The sequence below is a fragment of the Brienomyrus brachyistius genome, chromosome 21, assembly GCF_023856365.1.
Source record: "Brienomyrus brachyistius isolate T26 chromosome 21, BBRACH_0.4, whole genome shotgun sequence".
NCBI classification, from domain to species: domain Eukaryota; kingdom Metazoa; phylum Chordata; class Actinopteri; order Osteoglossiformes; family Mormyridae; genus Brienomyrus; species Brienomyrus brachyistius.
This window is the reverse complement of record NC_064553.1, coordinates 4,558,699-4,577,281: the sequence shown is the minus strand read 5'-3', so window position 1 is coordinate 4,577,281 and position 18,583 is coordinate 4,558,699. Positions and strand designations below refer to the sequence as shown.

The following is an 18,583-nucleotide window of genomic DNA, read 5'->3' as shown; positions in this document are numbered from 1 at the left end:
ATGCATCCCTTACGATTATTTCCGTTTTGGACGTTCTTTAAGTACCAAACCATCCGCTTTTGCTCTATGTGCGTGTGCCTCTGAAATGCCCACAACTTTATTCTTTTTGCGAGGTTATGTGCTTCCGGTGTTTTTTAAACAGCTCAGTGTCGAGATAAGTGTAAATCTGCTTCGGCTTGCTAGTTTGCAGTTGCGCGTGTGTATGCACGGCGTATGTTTAGTTAGCCTGCACTCTGCATATACATACAGGCACAAGTATACAGGCTCTTCCTGTGTATACAGTGCAGTGCTGTACTCGCGTTTGTGTGTGTGGTACAGGCTGTTCCCCTATGTGGAGAGCACTCCATGCTGCCTGCTCCATTTCAGCCTGGTCTGCTCAAGTTTCCCCCCAGGAAGGGGGGGGGGGGGGGGTCAGTCTTTCCTGAGCTGACAGACAGACCTTTAACCGGGAGCAAAAATGTCTTGTATAAAGAACCTAGACTTTTCATTTTTATCTAGCTAGCTTATCCAAAGACATGTTTCATTAGGGTTAAAGATTAGAACCTTCTGGAAGAGTGCGACTGCAGACTTTACACTCCATGTTGCGTTGATCCAGTGACCCATGAGCCGCTTGGGACGAGTTCAGATGCTGGGATGCTTTTCTGTTATCTCAGTCTTTGGTATGTGTGTGTCTTCATTGGTACAGCATGATTGTTTATGCTGAATAAATCAAATGTGTCCAATTTATCCTGCCTTCAAAAAAATGCACCTAGTGCTTTTGGACTCTGTTAACAGCACTCTGGTCCAGGAGGAGGACAAGGCGAAGTAGCGGTGGTCCGCTGACTCTCGAAAGCAGCCTTAGGAACTGCGTTTCACTGCGTACAGCTCAGCTCGCGGCAGGCCGGCAGTGCTGCGGATGCTGGAATGATCTGGACATTCTTTATAAATAGGCAGGAAAATGATTTCTCTCTCTACCGTTCTTTATTTTGAACATTAAAAGGGAAAATTTATCACATTTCAAACTGACACATGATTTTCAGGACAAAGATGGATAAGGGATCGATTTTAAGACAACAATCATGGAATTAATACCCGACACTCGGAGAGGTAAAGATAACAGAAGTTAGAAAAAATAAGCTGATTGAACCCAATTTACGTGTGTCAACCCATTGTATTTAAAACACTAAAATTATTATGGGATTAATAAATGGTAAAATTTCAGGGCAATGTAAAGATTTCACGCAGACATCTGACACATTTTGTGTCAGTGCCTACAAAGGCGTAATGAGGGAATTCAGGGAAACATTGCTTCAATCATTGTATGCATGTGGAGTCACACAGAAGGTCACTTATTTCCCCTGATGTCTTGTTCCTGGTACATTAATGAAAGCATGGAGACCTACATCTGGTGTTACTGGTGAGCGTTCTCCTTCAGGAACCCTTTGAAGGATTGGGCGAGGTGCTGCTCTGAGTAGGGTTCCCCGTGTCCACCCTGGAATGGGTCATCGTTTTGGGCTTCCTGCTTGCCTTCCCCGTGGTCAGGTTCATCCTTCTGCATGGCTTTACTGTCAGATCTGGGCTGGTACCGGCGCAGGCGACAGTTGTAGTCATACTCGGGGTCGCAGTCGGGGTGAGGCTCGATCACGTCCCCGGCGGATCTGGCGCCTGCGAAGAGGCTGGCGGGCTGGGGCGGCTTCCTGCAGTTCGGGTCGTAGGGGTGGCAGCCAGGTTCGGCGCCCAACGGGTAGCACTCCTTGTCGTAGAGCAGGTAGCAATCATAGCCCTCCTTCGTCTTCCCCCTGATGCCCAGCCGGTTCCATGGCTGCTGAAGCTGGCCCATCCAGCCGAGGGCCGAAGGGGCGGTGAGAAGACAGTATGGATCGTACTGAGGGTCACAGGCCATACTGGAGGCGGGGCCTCCATCCCCAGGGTTCCTGGCCGGCTGGGATGGAGGTGGGAAGCAGAAAGGGTCGCGGTCAGGATCGCACGTTGGGTACATGTGGTACAACCCAGACGGCGACTGAGTGTAGGACAGGAATGGACTGGCGACTGGTGTGTAGCCATAGGCGGCACGCAGGTGGTAATGCAGACACTCGACGTCGGAGGGATTGCAGATACGCAGCAGCTCTTCCTGCTGCTGGGCAGTGAGGTAGGGGTGGAGGACCGGAGAGGAGTAGTAGCCGGCAGGAGCTTTGGCAGACAGCGGGAACGCAGGCATGTAGAGCGGCAGTGCCGACTTGGCTCCGCCTGCCAGCTCCGGGTTTGCAGCCTTTGGGGCTGAGCCGCCGAACATGCAGTAAGGATCGAGATACGGGTTACATGCCGCTAACGGAGCCACCCAGGGCATCACCATCTGGGCAGTGGGTTTGCTGGTTTGCTCCCGGATGCAGTCGGGGTCGTCCGATTCGGAGCAGGCTCTGTAGATCGCCCTCAAGTGCTGCAGGTAGTGGCCGAAAGAGTGACCCCCGTCCAAACGGTGCTGGTTCTGCAGGTAGAGCTGGTAAAGGCGGTCAAAATCCTGCACCTGGGAGGGAGAAGGATGTAGCATGAGATGAACAATACGTAGCACCAATGGGGCTTGAAAATGACCCACCAGCAGAGGTGGAGATTTCAGGTCCAGAGAGTAGGAATCCCATACCAAGATTTTGTTTCAACCAACTATTTGAGTATTCTATGACTGTGACTCTTTATACTCAGCTGGTTGGTTGAAACAAAATCTTGGTCTGGATTTCTACTCTGGACCTGAAATCTTCTCCTCTGTCCACGAGGACATCATGGGGAAAACGCAGATCAACAAATCTTGATCGTCTGAAGCTCCCATATTCTATACGCTTAGTAAACAAGATGTACTCGAGAGCTATTGCAGTTACAGTCTGGACGGAGGTGGACTCACTCCCTGTTGATTCCCGGTATCCATGAAGAATTTGTACCAAGTCCAGAAGTCTGGGCTGTTGGCGCTCCTCCTGCTGCGAAGGGGATTCCCTGACACAGCTGTCCTGGAGGCCTGAGCCTCACTGGCTGCATCTCCAGCTAAGAGCCGCAGGAGAAAAATCTGCATGTACTTGAAAGTCCTGCACTGGTTCATTGCAACAGGTTAGAAAGTATCGCCTTGCAGCGACAGAGTTTCATAGCCCGAAGGCCAGGAAACGGGCCATATTTACCATCTCCATCCCTCAGATGCTTCCCGACCGGACCAGCCCAGAGGGTCTCTACAAAGACACCAATAAATCGTGGGGGGAGGGGGGTCACAGTTATCAGTAACCATATACCATATGTTTTAAGATGAGGAAAATCCCTTACCTGGCTAATTGCGTCCTACAGCAAATTAATCTTCAAGCACTACATTAAAAAGCTTTGAACATGCAGGGTTGTATGTGTATATATATGGTGACCTGCTGGGGGGGACCCATAAAAGTACAAAGCGTGGGCAAGACGCCAAACAGCAGGCTTATTTCCTGCTTTTCTAGAAAAGCAGGAGCTTAAACCTAGAAGTTTATGGTATGACGGAAAGAGAAGCTGAAAATAATAGTTTCCATGGTAACGATAGTGGCAAAAGTGCCTTAGTTTGTAACGGAGAACAATAGTTCCAAAGAGTGTCTTTACTGTTAATAGTTACATGTGCTCTGTCAAGGCTTGTGGCTGCTTCTCAGTTATTTTTTTACTTTAAAACGGCGAAAACAAAATGTGATGATCATTCTCCATTATTTGTGCTGATTATATTTAACTAGAATGTTTTGAAGAAATTTCCATTTACAAATCAGCCAGTAAATTGTTTGAACAGTGGTTTTGCTTAAGAAGGTGGGAGAGACAGCCATCGCAGCTGCTGTATAATCATCTATTGCTACATGAATTACTTGCTTGTATTGTTCAGATCCTTCAGTTACATATTTGTTCAGAGATTCTTCGACTGCAAATGATTGTTTTCACCTGGTAACAGGGAGGTAGCCAGCAGCACTCCGGTGATGACGGTCAGTCTTGATTTTGCCATTTTCAACTTTCCTGCTTCCTGCGACAATAAAAAATTAAAATAACTAGAGATTTGACAAATGAATAGGCATGGATGCTCTGCAGGACAGCGAGTCGGCTAACCTGGAGAAGAGCGTCAGGCGCTTTCCTTTCAGCACCAAGCGTGCTGTGAGGCAGCAAGCCCTGTCTCTCTGTCACGACACACGCTGTCAACATCAGCTAACAGTCTGGCATCCACAGTTGTTATGAGACACGACAAACGCTTAACCGCAGGAATAAGTTCTAAACCTTGAATCGAAGTTTTCTGTTTCAGTCGACATCTGATTGTATATGGGGAACATGTGCGGTTTAATTTTAAAAATCTTATGCTTTATTGTTTGAATTGACAAAGAAAACAAATATCCTTTCTTCATAGCCTCCACGTCTTTCACCACATCTAACTTCTGCAATTTTTGTGATTATCTGGGAAATGATTTTTTTTTTTTTTGTACTGAACTGTACTGTGTATCTTGTTGTTGGATGACTATTGAAAAAATTAGAAATAGTTTTTTTTTTTTTTTTTTACTTAAATTCAAACCAATAAATGAAGGGAAATATCTGTCTTTGGACTTTTCCCATGCATTTAACTTTTTGTAAGCAACATAGAACTTGCATCGCAGCAAAAGACAAGCATTAAATACTACACTTACCTCTGCTGGAGACTAAGTTGGAACAGTTGAACTCAAGCTGGGCAGGGAGTGTGGTGGGTCCCATCAACTTGGCCCATCTACTGAGCCTACTGAGTAGTGACTTTGGAGGCCAGCATTTTAAACAGCAGCTTGATCATTAAACACAAAAGGTGTATCACATGGTAGAAGCGCTGGGATTGGCTTTTGTGCAGCCAGCAGCCTGACCAATGGGGGTTCAGGCATTTAGGAAGCTATACCTCTGACTGGAAGAATGGTGTGGACGTCATGGGAGTGCGTGGGATGGGGAAATCATAAAAGTGGTCATTAAAAGGTGATAAATCACGTGCCACGTTTGACACGGAGCTGGAAGCATAGTGCCACATAAGCAGTTTAATGTCAGAAGCCCCAGGAGGGACATGATTGGCCTGGCTGGCGTGTGTAAACATGGATACTCCACCAAAATGGCTCTTGGGCAAGTTCTGACAAAATCACCCCTGTAACACCGATGGCAGTAATTCAGCAAGGACGCGTCCTCAAGGTTCTGATGTACTTCATTCTACAGCCACACCAACTGTGGATAAACCCAAATAAAAACTATTTCGTCACCTATGTGTGACAATGAACCGTCACGGTTTACCGTTCTTCACTTTGCCAACTGTACCATCGGATACACAATTACCTAAAACCATTTATCAAACTGATGGTGGATCTGTGGAGTTGTGTCCAGTTGTTTAAGGACATGCTAAACCTCATCTGAGAAAGTTTATTTACGTTGCTACAAACAACGCTTGACGTATTTCTGATCCGATGAGCTGAAGCTCTGCTGTTTGCCGCCCATCTTCCAGGTTGACTGCTTCTCCAGTGTTTCGGAAGGTGGAGACTCATCCTTAAAACAACTTTTGTGGCTGGTTGCCAAGATCTCACATCAATTGACGTGTCTGCCATCCCGTTTCTTATGTAGAAAAATCATTTCAGTGGGGATGTACAAATCATGCATCAGTGTCTGTGGTACGATTAGGATGAAACATTTATTTGTGACTCTATATTCTATTAATATCCTTATTAAAAAGATGCCGTATGTCGGCATTTATTAATCATTATCACTGAGGATATTATTACACTCAAAATAGATCAGGAACAGGTGTTCTGAATCCCAGAGCAAACCTACAATCTTGGCTAGAAGCAGCTTTAGACACGAACATGACCCAGTGCCATAATTTTAACACAGAGCGCACTGCCAAATGTTTGGCATTCTAAGAATCCGGGAACATCTGGCACCAGCTGGAAACCTTTACAGAATTTATTAACAACGCGAAACGGTTTGCCCAACTCAACGAAGTCCATTTCTACAGCATACAGTCACATCCTATAAAGGAGACTCCGCATGGATAACAAGGAGAGAATCACTGGATGTCATCGTCATCAAAAAGGTCTTCGAAATCTGTAGGGTGGAGTAAAAACACAAATTAATAGTTAGAGAGGCAGCAATGCCAACGGCTGAACTGCCCACCCAGCATTTCCAACATGGCTCTTGACCGAACATCCAGCATCATAGTGATCATGAGCTGTATACTGTTACAGGCAAAATCCATTAGCAATCCTGTTTGCCGCCTCTCCACCTCCTGCATGACCCTCATGGAAAAGCAGCCATTTGCTGGTACAACATATGTTTTCAAGTGTGGGCTTGAGGGGAATGGATGCAGCAGCCTGAAGCAGGGAGTCGCACTGGGCTGCAGTCTAACCAGGCCCCATAAAACAGCATGCAGTCCTGGCTACAGTTCCTCCTGCATTATAATAGCTTGTTACTTTATACTGTAAAAAACATTACACGTGTTTTGGGGGTTCACCCCCTGGGGCTAGGGAGAGGCACTGCTGTGGAAAAATATATATTATATATATAAATCTATAGCTAGTGCCATCTTAGATATACACCTCAAAAATGTAGATTCCTGGCTGGATGAGAATATGATTGTAACAAGCATAAGACGGTCAAAGATCTTTAATTTTATTCATTATGCATGATACTCTCGACTAGATGAAACATAAAACTAGCAGAGCAAAACGGTGCAGAAATGCAAATAGAATTGGAATAACTGAGTTTAGTAACACTGCAGTTCTGAGAGACCCCAAAACACTGTAACCACGCTGTCTAACGTCGCGCGGAATGTTCGGACAAACGTAATCAAAGGGCTTCATTCCGTCTGGGTGCTGAGAAGATTTTAAATGAAAACGACTGCAGGAAAAACAGAATTTGTTTGCCTCTAGCTGCTCTAACAGCGCCAGCGGTCAGCTGAGAGTCTCTTAGACTTAGTTAGAAATGTCTTTTGAATTCAAAGGGTTTTTTTGACCCTAAAAACCTTGCTTTGACAAGGTGAGGTGAAGGAGGTGGTAGAATCTCAGTGGGAACAGCTGTAAAAAAGAAAATTGGAAAAACTTTCTAATGGACAAAACAAACCCAATATGAAAAATTCTATTTTCTTTTCCCATGCATGCATGTCCAGGCACTCTGGAGAATCTGGATTTATATATATATATAACTTTTTTTTACTCTTTCACTATGTAAATATTTTAATTGTATGGTGGCATATCCACCGCCAGTGACAAAGGTTCCAGTTGGATGTTATGAAAAATGTATATAATAGAAACAGCAATAAACGGTGTTACGTTTGTTATTCTTTCGCATTGTAGTTATAAGTTTAAATACCTATTTGTTTACGAACTTTATATTCTTATCCGAGGAACATTTTTTCCCTAAAAGGTTTTAATAAGAGTTGGCATTAAAAAAAGCTAAGTACAACAGTACTAAAGGTAATTGTAAATGTCTCCTTAATGAATATATAGTACAGCAGATTAACTCTATATAAAACCCACCGTTAAAGAAGTCCGCGTGAACCGCTTTCTCGTTGGCGGCTAAATCCATTAGCAATCCTGTACTCCCCCCTGCCTGTGAAACAGAAAAGCTTTGGCTTTAAACTGGAAAATGACAAGAAACGTAAAATCCGCCCATTCCTTTACAATCGCACCCGTACTAAGTACAGTAACTGACAGAAGTGAGCATTACGGACACCAACGCCGTAACCTCAACATAAACACAATTAACAAGGTTCGTAGGCAGCTATAACATTATACCTCAATCGATGACTTTCAGGTGTGATTAATTCGTTATAAAAATCCCACTCATATACGTATATTTGACCAGTAGTTAGCTACCTACGCCAAATCGCGGCAGACATGCAATTATTCCAGAAAAACACAACAGGGTTCCGAAACTTTTTACATTAACGTTTCAAGCAATGTAAGACCTCGTCGAGATCCACGTAAGGTCCGGCGCCTTCGGGAAACATCTCGTCCACTGCGGGCTTCATCACGGTGGAGTTTGACTGATCCTTAAGCGGCATAAGTAAACGCACAATCTAAACTCAGACAACTAGCGATCGGCCACGATCCGCACTTCCGGGTGGTGGTGCTACATGAAAATATATCCGACACCGCCACAAAGCGGAACTAACATTATTCTGGTTATTATAGAAGTAAAATGGATAGTTTTCATGTGTTGTGCATCAGAGTTCTCTTTGCTAATGAAACGTTATATATAATCACAATACAAGCATAATTTGGCAATATTATGGACAAACGACACGGAAAATGCTTGAATTATTTTGAAGTTTATTCTTGGCGAGGACACATACTAAATTACGTTACTCGATTTGCAATAACTGCTTAAAATTAATACAGGATTATATTTAATTCAGGCTCATTTCTAGCACCATGCACATCAACTAATAGCTAGGGGTTTCTTTTCTGTGAAGTAATGTTAACGTTGGCATCTGGAGAGATTCATTTCATGTTATCTTTTCTAATGTTCGTGCCCTTCGCGAACTCCGTAGCCGAGGGTATCTCCAAAATGCTGGTGGGCGAAGAAAGCCCTCGCCATCTCATTTATGCGGTTGTAGTCCCCCAGGCTGCGAAAATGCTCCACGTATCTCCAGAAGTCGGTGGTGGAATACGGCCAGTAGGGCACCGCGGCGGGCTCCTCATATGGAACTGTGTGAAAAGGCAGAACAGAGCCACTTCATAGTGTAGCATGGTTACACATGGCTATTATTATTGTTGCTAAGAATCTCATACGCATGGTTCTCTTAACCTGAGAAAATGGAAAAGAGGACTTATAAATGCACAGGAAAAGCTCAAGGCATATTATTTCTGTTGCTGGTGACGTCTTTAATGACATTAGGTTTACGTAAGAAGATTACATCTTCAGTATTTTATACTCATGTTAAAACATAAATTTAACTGTTAAATTATGTAACTCAAACTTTTTTTAAATACCATTGTTGTGTTGTATGTATAACCATGCAAATTTTGTATATATCTTTTATCACACTGTTTATGGTCATTTTCCTTTAGAATGATTATATTTACCATCCTCTGGAATCACTCTGGCACCTGCGAAAAACAGGAAAGGAATCTTAAAAATGTAGCCCTTACAAAGGACTGATTCAGAGGGAGAGGAAGTACCGCCCATCAGACTCCCTGAAATGAATTAAAAAATATTAACTAATAAATGTCTCGACTAGACCAATCTGTATTAAGTCTTAAAGTGATATTTAAAAGATAAACCGTGTTCTAAGTGTAATTATCTGATTTCCGGATAAAAAACAAACCGCTATTGAATCATTATGTGTAAAAGCAAATAAAGAAATTATATATATTATATACATTATAGCAGAAAAAATTCAAAATATTTCTCAAACATGTATATAATTACACACATCTACACTGCATGGTCTAAATCTAAACAAATGTCATAGAAAAAGATTGGTGACTTACTGCCAAACTGACTGAGAGAGAAACAGATGAAAAATATCCCCCAAAAGCAAACACACTTCATCCTAAAAGTGACAAAAAGAAACATGCACATACATGCAGATATGAACCAGGCGTGTTGCAGCTGACAAAATGGTTTTTAAAGAGAGTAACTGCATAGGGTGGAGTTACCTGTCCTACTGCCTTCTGGTGGTGAGTCCAGTCTCAGTCTGAGCTGAATGAACTCTACTGTGTCAGAGCCGAAGTTTAAACTGGACCCAAAGTGACAGACAGAACCAGAGCTGTTTCACTTCACACACCCCCACCCCGATTCCACAGACAGATGTTTTAATAAATTAACCTTCATGCCAAAGTTTGACATGGCGTTAAACTTAAATCAGATGGTGTCGTGGCAAAAAAAATCTGAGCCCGCACAAAATATCAAAAAACACCACATGACCTTCCCCTTCATCTGAGAGAAATCGAAACAACCAAATGAGCGAAGGAATGTGAGAACATACAAGACGCCGATATAAAATTGTTTTTTACTTTAATGCTATTTCAGGTGGCAAATATTTGCATACAGCACTTAGAGGCATTAAGTGCACAGACATGATGCAAAATGCAAATACAGGACATGTAGTTCAAATAAACAAATTTCACATATTATACATGAAGACTTAATGAAAATATATGAAGACTTTGTTTAAAAAGATGTGAAAGAATCTGTGTATAAATAAAACCGAAAGCAAACAACTACAGATAGCAGCACATCATCTGTACACAGGAGCAGAAGTCAGCAGAGACAGAATATGGAAGAAGTGAGTGGTTCAGTGTTGGTATAATAGTTAGAGAGCACTGCATATTATCACTGTACCTTTCCATCTAGGATACAGAATATGTAATGGGGTAAACCAGAGTGGAATAAGACAGCTGTCACTCAAGGTTACAGAGCCCCAAATGATTAACCTTATCTGCCTACCTAACAAAGACAAAAAGCATTAACAATCAATATGATACTGATGGAAAAGTGCAAAACCAAGTTTTGAATCAATCCTCACAACAATGACCATGTCTTTGGGAAGCCTGATGATCCAGAGAGGAGACGGAACATTCTAGAGGAATGCTGTTTGTATGGATGCCAGGGGTCATAAAACCATCCGGTGACCCCCAGCCTTGTGCCCCATGCTATCTGGAGTTAACATACCCAGTACAGGGGCATGGGCGGGGGGGTAAGTAGTAGGAAGATGGATGGTCCTCGTCTTCCTCTCCTGTAGATCAGCCCTGGAGTTCTACTGCAGGAGATGCTAAGAGACCTTCATCTCTACTTGGCTCAGCTGGACCTGCAGAGAACATTTACACAAACCAAACATTCTCAGTAAACATAAATAAGGTATATTCAAGTAAATAATTGGTAAATTATAAATTTGTTGTTTTAGTTCTATGCAATAATTACCTATATTTTTGTTGTTGTCTGGTCCTTCCCTTCCTCCATATTTCTATGCAGATCACAGCTCCAGTAAGAACTACTACTGATATTACTGCAAACAGGATCATGGTCCATCTGCGACCTGTGATAATAAAATGGGTATGAATGTGACTAAGACCTTCTGACTGAAACTGTAACAGAGCATATTTGTATGAAGGAAAAAGGGATTTTGGCACCAATTGGTATATTTTTGTTGTCTTTTTTCACCATCTCAGAAGAATATTCATATGGTGAAGCTCTCAGGAAAGGGATTTAAATAAATAAAATTTTAGGTTCCACTTCTGAAGGACTGTCTTTCACTATAGACTATTAAATAAAGACACACTCTGGAACATACATTTAGACGTTACCTGCTGGCTGTGTGGAGCATAATTTCAGCTCCAAAGGGTCACTGGTCTCATTGCTGAATTCGTTCTGAGCCGTACATGTATAATATAAGGAGCTCGGTGCATCAGACTGGGGTATTTCAACAACAGGCCCAAGATGCACCAAGCAGCTCTCTCCACAAGGGGGCGCAGTTTTCCAAACGTACTCTACATTGGTCCCTTTATTGCTATTGCAGGCCAGAGTGACGTTGCTGCCCAGACACTCAGTAGTGATACTGGGTTTAGAAACTGGCTCTGTAGTGAGAGAAACAGATACAGACAGAGGCCATTATTACTTCATCACACCCTTGCGTTGGAGAGGGTGCCCAGCTTCAGGTACCTGCGTGTCCATATCACAGAGGCCCTGACACGGGCAGTGCTCACCAGTGCCACTGTCACAAAAGCACATCAAACTTAGGATGCGAAAGAAGTTCAGACTGGGTCTCAAGATATTCAAAGTACCATCAAACCCAGCCTGTTTGGGAACATCAGTCTAATTTGGGAGCCACACCAGGCCTGGCAGAGGAGCCCTGTGTAGGGTATGTAATCCCTAACCTGAGCTGACCTGCAGGAGGCGGTGCAGGGACAAAGCCAAGAGAATAATCAAAGATCCAACCCACCCCAACAGCACCCTTGTTACGTCTAGGTTTTGATTCGCCCAGGAAAGCTATTGTAAAGGATGAATAATTTCAAAAATGTCCAAACTAATCTTTACGGCTCTCTCTCAGAAGGTGTATGTCATATAGGTTCCAAACGAATCCGGATAAGTGCGGACTGCATGAAGGTAAAGCAAAGATTACAGGAAAAAGGTGCAGATTGGGCCTAAAGCGACACCAAAGGAAAGAACAGAACAACCAAAACACGCCGATTGCTTTGCTTTTAAAATCTTTCCTACTCCTTAAGAAATACGAAAAAAACACACAACACCTAACTACCCTATGCTTAGAAAACATAACTTACAAGAAGTGGGTGTCCGCCTGTAACGAAGCTAACAAACTACATACTGCATGATCGAGAAAAACAAATGGAAAAGATTGACTCACAAATGAGTAAAACGAAACAGTAAATGAGCGAAAAAGACTAAACGAGCCAGAGCCAGTGGAAAAAGTAATTCATCTGGAGACGCTGCAAGTGGAAACTTTAAATTCTTGAGTGGTGGGAGTTTTAGAAGCGGCGTCTCAAATCAACGAACACGCCGACGTTCACACCACCACGTTAACAAGTAAGCGGGGCGAGCAGCTCTCTTCCCCAATAAGCTCTAAATTGTCCAACTGGAGGCGTAGTTGATGAGCGTCATCTCGAGGTCCGACTTAAACCTACATAAAGCAAGAGAGGAAAAAAAAAACACTTTCCAACGCACGTAAAAACCCTGCTCTCTCTGCTGCAGACAGGGATGTACTAAGACTGACTTCTAGTATAAAAGCATTTTACCACACACATGTACGGTATCTATGTAAGTGGCATATAAAACATGACACTTGGTGAGGCTTGAAATTTGATTGTACATACTCACCAAAAACCTGTATACGAAACCTTCTGTATCGCCCCCTTTTTCCAGTAAGATAATCTACATATAGATCATAAAATCCTGAGTCTGAAAGCTGTAAGTTATCCAGCTGTACCAGGTTTTCCAGAATCTTCACTCTTCCCTCGTAGTTTACATTTATAAATGGGGACGACTGAAAGATCCATGTAACAATCAGCACAGTGGAGTTAAACTTCAACTCAACCCTGTAGCTTTGGTTCCCCCCAGTTGTGAAGGGAAACTGGAAGCTCCCTCCCACTGTAACGCTGGTGATGGAAGGAGCAGATTCTGTCGGCTGTCCCTGGCTTCCCCAGCACAGGTACACTGCAGGACAGACAGGTCAGTTACTCACACCCTGAGTCTGAAGGTGCTGAGAACATAAAGATCTGAAACATCTTCCAATGACACATCATAAGATTTAATAGTGAAATAACAGTACAATGACAAAATCTTAATATAAAGTTAATATTAATATAAAGTTACCTAACAGTAGAAGGCAGCTCTTTGCTCTAGTAATCCATGCCGATACACTGAGGTCTGGATTCTCATCTCTCATTTTGGGGGAGAGAAAAGAGCTACAACAAAGAACAATAAAAGAAGACCATTGTTTACATCTGTCAGGTACGCGGTTGGACGGGCAAGCAGGAAGCGGGGAATGACGAGGCAGGCAGGCAGGCAGGATCTTCGGGGTTTATTAAAGGGACCGGAAAGACAGGGCAGATGGCGACAAACTAACATTAGTGACAAGTCTGGGGAAGACGGACTCGGACGCGTACTAAATACACAAGGCAAGCCGAAAATAACAGGAAACAGCTGGGCATGATCAGGGAAGCACGCCTGGATGATCAGGGTACATAAGAACGTCAATACAGTGATTTTACTCCAGAAAAACAAGCATGTAGAAACTAGGTCTGTAACGAACTTTCGGTAATTCACGTATCACGCTTAAAATTCAACCATATTCAGTCGCATTGTTCAATTATAATTAACCTATTCATTATACTGGATTCACAAATTTTGCTTAAACTTAGTCCGTGTTTTCTACCAAATAAGGGAGACCGGGAATGGTTGTAACACTTTTTGCTTTACCACCTATAACTCACAAAATTTTTGAGCTAGAGCTTTTAAACTTTTATACAAAATACCCACATTTGTTTGCTACAAACGGCACTAAATCAAATCTCTGCAAGAATATCACAGACCTTGTGAGTTCATGACAAATACATGGTGTTCCTTTGTTACAACCTACCCCACCACCGGGGTAGGTTGTAACACATGCTGGGGTGAGTTGTAACAGTTAGACAAAAGAAGCAAAAACATTGACCACACCATGCTGTATGCTTCAAAAAGAGGTTTTATTGAAATAAAAGAACAAGACCACAGAACAATGTCTTTCTCTCTGTGACTGACCATAACTCAAATCCACTTTTAGTTTGACTCAGGTGCTGTGTGTGTTTTATGTTATATACTACTGCCAGTTGATATGCAAACTTTTTGACCTAAAAGAATTTGGAATAGAAAACCTGAGTACATAGACACAAAAAATGTTTCCAATTGTCTGATACCTACGCTAGTATTCAGTTCTACTCTGGCCTCCAATGGCTAACCTGTCATATGCTTACCTCACGTGGAGTCAGTCCATAATACAGGTCTGCTGCCTGAGTCAAATAGCCAGCCAGCACCTTCTCCTGCACCTCAGAGAAAACTTTGTTGCTACTGCGGTAACCTACACTTGGAAGATCACTGGACCCCTGGTCTCTCAGCTTCTGAAGTGATTTGCAGTATCTGCTCAATGTTACATGCAGTGGCGGACTGGGACAATAATTCAGGCCGGGAATTTGACTCCACTCCCAGGCCACTTCTGCTGCTGCAGTCACATTTACCAATAACTTTCACTACATCAATCACACGTTCCAAGACCTGCCTTCTCTTTCTAACCTGGTCTCGATGGACAGACATTTGATGGATCAGTCAGAAGGGTATGGATATCTGCTTTGTTGACTCTAAGAAAAAAGGCTTCAGCACTTTCTCTATGGATACTGCTACTCTCATGTTCCTGTACTCTCTGATGGGCATGTTTCCAGGCCTGCATACCTCCTTTGACAAATGCACTGTCACTGCCTAAAGGTTTTGCAAATGCAAGACATACTGAGCAGAATAGGGAGTGATTACTTTCATTGTATGTCAGCCATTTTCTGTTCGTGCCATCTTTTGAATGGAATACATCAGAAATGGCTCTTTCAGATGTTTGAATTGGGTGATACTTAAAAAAAAATCTAAATCTTTAGACTGTGGACGGGCAAAATAATCAAAAGAGATATCAAGGCTTTCACTGTCTCCTTCACCTTTCCCTGAATCATTCTCTCTCTCACTCTGCACATCTAGTTGCTCTGCAATATGAAATAAGCGGGTTCAATAATCTGTATTTATAATTGTGCAGCCATCAGTTGTATGTCCCCAAAATCACAGTCCTACTACTGATCTTATAAATCATAAAAAGCACATGTTGTTTAAAAAGTATAGCCTGCTGCCTGCATGTTTAGTTTTGCTTATCTTAAACTTTACCTGAAGGTTCCTGCTCTGACTCAAACGCTGAACTGTCCACCACCTCTAGCTCAACAGCAGGAGCATTTGCAACACTAGTGCTACTGCTGCTTCCTTCGTCACCTTTTCAAAATAAATAAATAAACAAACAAACAAACATTGTAGGCTACCTATTGTAGACTACAAATGAAAAATCAAAATAACTAATACTGTATTCTTTTCCATTCCATCTACTTGATTTATTATTTAAAACAATTTGACCCACTAACACTATTCTGTCTACTTTTTATTCATTTTTATTTATTATATAAAAAATATGCTACATGTAGACGAAACGAAACTTGACACAGCACAGCAGCACTTACATATTGTTGCTCGTTTGTTGGTTTAATTTTATCTATTGTGATTATCTAAGTGATTTGGATGAAAGTGTTCGTCTGCCAAATTATTATAAATATAATGTAAATGTAATCTTGACCGACCTGTTCCCTTACTGGCGAACATTGCTGGGTTTTTGCAGCAGCTTGCTGCGTCTGCGGCCAGGGCTTTTTTCCTTTTTACACGCTCCCTCTCTGCTCCTCCTCTGCGTTTACGCTCCATTTTTTGAACGATTTAGTCATTTACTCTCTCTCTGGATATAGGCAGATATTAGGCAGTGCGTCGCTGGCGTTGGGTCATGTGGGAGTGTAATTTTCCCTCCGCCATTGCCTGATTCGTAGATTGAGAGATCCGTCAATTAATTCGTAGTTGCACACCAGCCTATCACATGCCAGGCTGATCGTCTGCACAGCGGCAGCCGGCAGGCCAGAACGACCGTCAGGCCACCGGGAAATGTCCCGGTGCTCCCGATTGTCAGTCCGCCCCTGACTGAAATCACTTGTGACCTCATGTTACAGTCTGTTTGTTGCTGCATCTTTTCTAGGTTCCATGCTCCAGGGATCTAGTCCCAGGTTTTATGCACTTAGTCAGTCACCTGTTTTGTTTGTTTTGGCCTGGGTCACTCCTGAAGCTCACATTGGTGTTTCTGTATTAAGTGTTAAATAATACAATTTAACTTTTCCCATACCTGATAACGTCTCAGCCCTAGGCTGGGGCGTAACACCCACCAGTAAAGTGCCACCGAAGATGAGTCTCATTGATTCTGCAAAGTGCGACCTTTCTCCCTTTGTTTTTTTAGTTACCCGAGTGTCACTACGAGGCTGCGGTTAGTTTCTTTTTCGCAGCTACCATGGAATGAATAATGTTTAAGCTGCAACACGTATATAATTCATACATGTATTTCACAAATCGCCCAGAAATTAGTTTAAACGTTCTACTCATACGTTTGTATTTTGAAAAAGCCTTAAGTTATAAACAGTGAAAACGCGAAGACTCCCATCCAACAGAAGTTGCGAATAAAAAGCGAACATCAGCCTCCCGAAACTAGACTTCAGTAGGATTAAATAAATATAGGTGCTATGGAGTTAATATCGTGTTCTTAGTGAAATGAAGTGCTGTAAACATTTATGGAGCCTTCGGTTTGGCATACACAGTGCACTGTACAGTATTCGATTGACTATTTGCAGACACATGACGGGACGCTGCTTTTGAACAAAGCGTCTTTTAAATACATTAATGTAACAGGCAACAATGTAATAATCACTTTAACTCTGCTCTCCACGATCGATGAATTGAATGCGATTCTGATTTAGAAATATCCATTCAAACTACTTCATCAGAAAGACAGTCAAGCATGCATATCGTACTACTAGTTAGGCCGCTAATACTCTCTAATATCCATACCATAATTAATATTAAGTTGTCCGGTACGCTAAATACATAAGGGACTAGCAAAAAATCTATATAATGCTCCATACATAAATCAGAGTATTCATATCACTTACTTGTGCTGTGTTTCATAGAATCCAAATCCACATTTTATGAATAAACTTCCTTATATTCGTATGCTCGCGCTTATGTGTGTGATTGGTTGTAACCCGCATGTCTGTCCTGCCACATTCCACTGTGGGGTTTCCAGAGGTCCGTAACTGCAGGAAGGCGGGATTTGACATTCAACCCGCCCCTTTCGTAAGGCCAAAGCCACGCCCATGTGTAATACTTGCCGAAACGAAGATGTGTTCCCTCTAAAAGGCAAACGTTTTCTATGGATTTCATTTTTATCAAGAATTTTGGCAGCAATTTCACACATCTTTGTTGTCTTTTTTCACCATCTCAGAAGAATATTCATATGGTGAAGCTCTCAGGAAAGGGATTCAAATAAATAAAATCTTAGGTTCCACTTCTGGAACTTAGGCTCCACAAGGGGGCGCAGCTTCCCAGACGTATTCCACATTGGTCCCCTGACTGCTATTGCAGGCTAGAGTGACGTTGCTGCCTAGACACTCAGCAGTGATACTGGGTTTAGAAACTGGCTCTGCAGTGAGAGAAAAGAATACAGGCAAAGGTTATTTTTACTCCATCACACCCTTGCATTGGAGAGGCTGCCCAGCTTCAGGTACCTGCGTGTCCATATCACAGAGGCCCTGATACGGGCTGTGCTCACCAGTGCCACTGTCACAAAAGCACATCAACCTTAGGATGCGAAAGAGGTTCAGACTGGGTATCAAGATATTCAAAGTACCATCAAAACCAGCCTGTTTGGGAACATCAGCCTGATTCGAGGGCCACACCAGGCCTGACAGAGGAGTCCTGTGTAGGGTATGTAATACCTAACCTGCAGAAGGCGGTGCAGGGACAAAACCAAGAGAATTATCAAAGATCCAACCCACCCCAACAGCACCCTTGTTACATCTAGGTTTTGATTCGCCCAGGAAAGCTATTGTAAAGAATGAATAATTTCAAAAATGTCCAAACTAATCTTTACGGCTCTCTCTCAGAAGGTGTATGTCATATATGTTCCAAACGAATCCGGATAAGTGCGGACTGCATGAAGGTAAAGCAAAGATTACAGGAAAAAGGTGCAGATTGGGCCTAAAGCGACACCAAAGGAAAGAACAGAACAACCAAAACACGCCGATTGCTTTGCTTTTAAAATCTTTCCTACTCCTTAAGAAATACGAAAAACACACAACACCTAACTACCCTATGCTTAGGAAACATAACTTACAAGAAGTGGGTGTCCGCCTGTAACGAAGCTAACAAACTACATACTGCATGATCGAGAAAAACAAATGGAAAAGATTGACTCACAAACGAGTAAAACGAAACGGTAAATGAGCGAAAAAGACTAAACGTATCAGAG

General features: G+C 42.6%; 3 protein-coding genes across 19 annotated transcripts in view; all 3 read right to left on the bottom strand.

Annotated features, from left to right (window-relative positions):
• Nucleotides 1–936: 936 nt before the first annotated feature.
• On the bottom strand, nucleotides 937–5,517 carry LOC125717029 (uncharacterized). 2 transcript variants are annotated; one of them, XM_048989962.1, is made up of 5 exons: nucleotides 4,635–5,517; nucleotides 3,907–3,985; nucleotides 3,141–3,188; nucleotides 2,873–3,009; nucleotides 937–2,503 (listed from the first exon to the last, which is right to left on the bottom strand). In XM_048989962.1, the coding sequence occupies exons 2-5, from the start codon at nucleotides 3,965–3,967 to the stop codon at nucleotides 1,391–1,393; spliced, it is 1,359 nt and encodes a 452-aa protein (XP_048845919.1). In that variant the 5' UTR covers nucleotides 3,968–3,985; nucleotides 4,635–5,517; the 3' UTR covers nucleotides 937–1,390. The 2 variants fall into 2 exon arrangements, with proteins under 2 accessions (XP_048845919.1, XP_048845920.1); XM_048989963.1 differs by lacking the exons at nucleotides 3,907–3,985; nucleotides 4,635–5,517 and adding an exon at nucleotides 3,280–3,365.
• A 105-nt stretch (nucleotides 5,518–5,622) lies between these two features.
• cops9 (COP9 signalosome subunit 9) lies at nucleotides 5,623–8,089 on the bottom strand. Its single transcript, XM_048989964.1, has 3 exons — nucleotides 7,916–8,089; nucleotides 7,485–7,557; nucleotides 5,623–6,054 (listed from the first exon to the last, which is right to left on the bottom strand). Exons 1-3 carry the CDS (start codon nucleotides 8,009–8,011, stop codon nucleotides 6,017–6,019), a joined length of 207 nt encoding a protein of 68 aa, XP_048845921.1. The 5' UTR covers nucleotides 8,012–8,089; the 3' UTR covers nucleotides 5,623–6,016.
• A 173-nt stretch (nucleotides 8,090–8,262) lies between these two features.
• Nucleotides 8,263–18,583, bottom strand: part of otos (otospiralin) — a 37,128-nt gene continuing 26,807 nt past the window's right edge. For 4 of the 16 annotated variants that reach the window (XR_007384384.1, XR_007384385.1, XR_007384383.1 and 1 more), the window contains 6 exons: nucleotides 14,421–17,755; nucleotides 13,282–13,373; nucleotides 12,787–13,122; nucleotides 11,259–11,528; nucleotides 10,876–10,990; nucleotides 9,953–10,762 (listed from right to left, as the gene is read on the bottom strand). Coding sequence is in view for 11 of the 16 variants with exons in the window: in XM_048989295.1 (XP_048845252.1) it covers nucleotides 10,753–10,762; nucleotides 10,876–10,990; nucleotides 11,259–11,528; nucleotides 12,787–13,122; nucleotides 13,282–13,373 (823 nt within the window). In the remaining 5 variants the exon portion in view is untranslated. The other 12 variants (XM_048989301.1, XM_048989295.1, XM_048989299.1 and 9 more) reach the window with 10 other exon arrangements.

Coding starts and splice junctions, on each gene's coding strand:
- LOC125717029 (XM_048989962.1), bottom strand. CDS start 3,967: ATGGCAAAATCAAGACTGACCGTCATCACCGGAGTGCTGCTGGCTACC. Junction 3,189..3,906: donor GGCTACCTCCCTGTTACCAG/GTGAAAACAATC, acceptor GTGTCTTTGTAG/AGACCCTCTGGGCTGGTCCG. Junction 3,010..3,140: donor GCATCTGAGGGATGGAGATG/GTAAATATGGCC, acceptor TGCGGCTCTTAG/CTGGAGATGCAGCCAGTGAG.
- cops9 (XM_048989964.1), bottom strand. CDS start 8,011: ATGCCGCTTAAGGATCAGTCAAACTCCACCGTGATGAAGCCCGCAGTG. Junction 7,558..7,915: donor CTTACGTGGATCTCGACGAG/GTCTTACATTGC, acceptor TCTGTTTCACAG/GCAGGGGGGAGTACAGGATT. Junction 6,055..7,484: donor TCACGCGGACTTCTTTAACG/GTGGGTTTTATA, acceptor TCCACCCTACAG/ATTTCGAAGACCTTTTTGAT.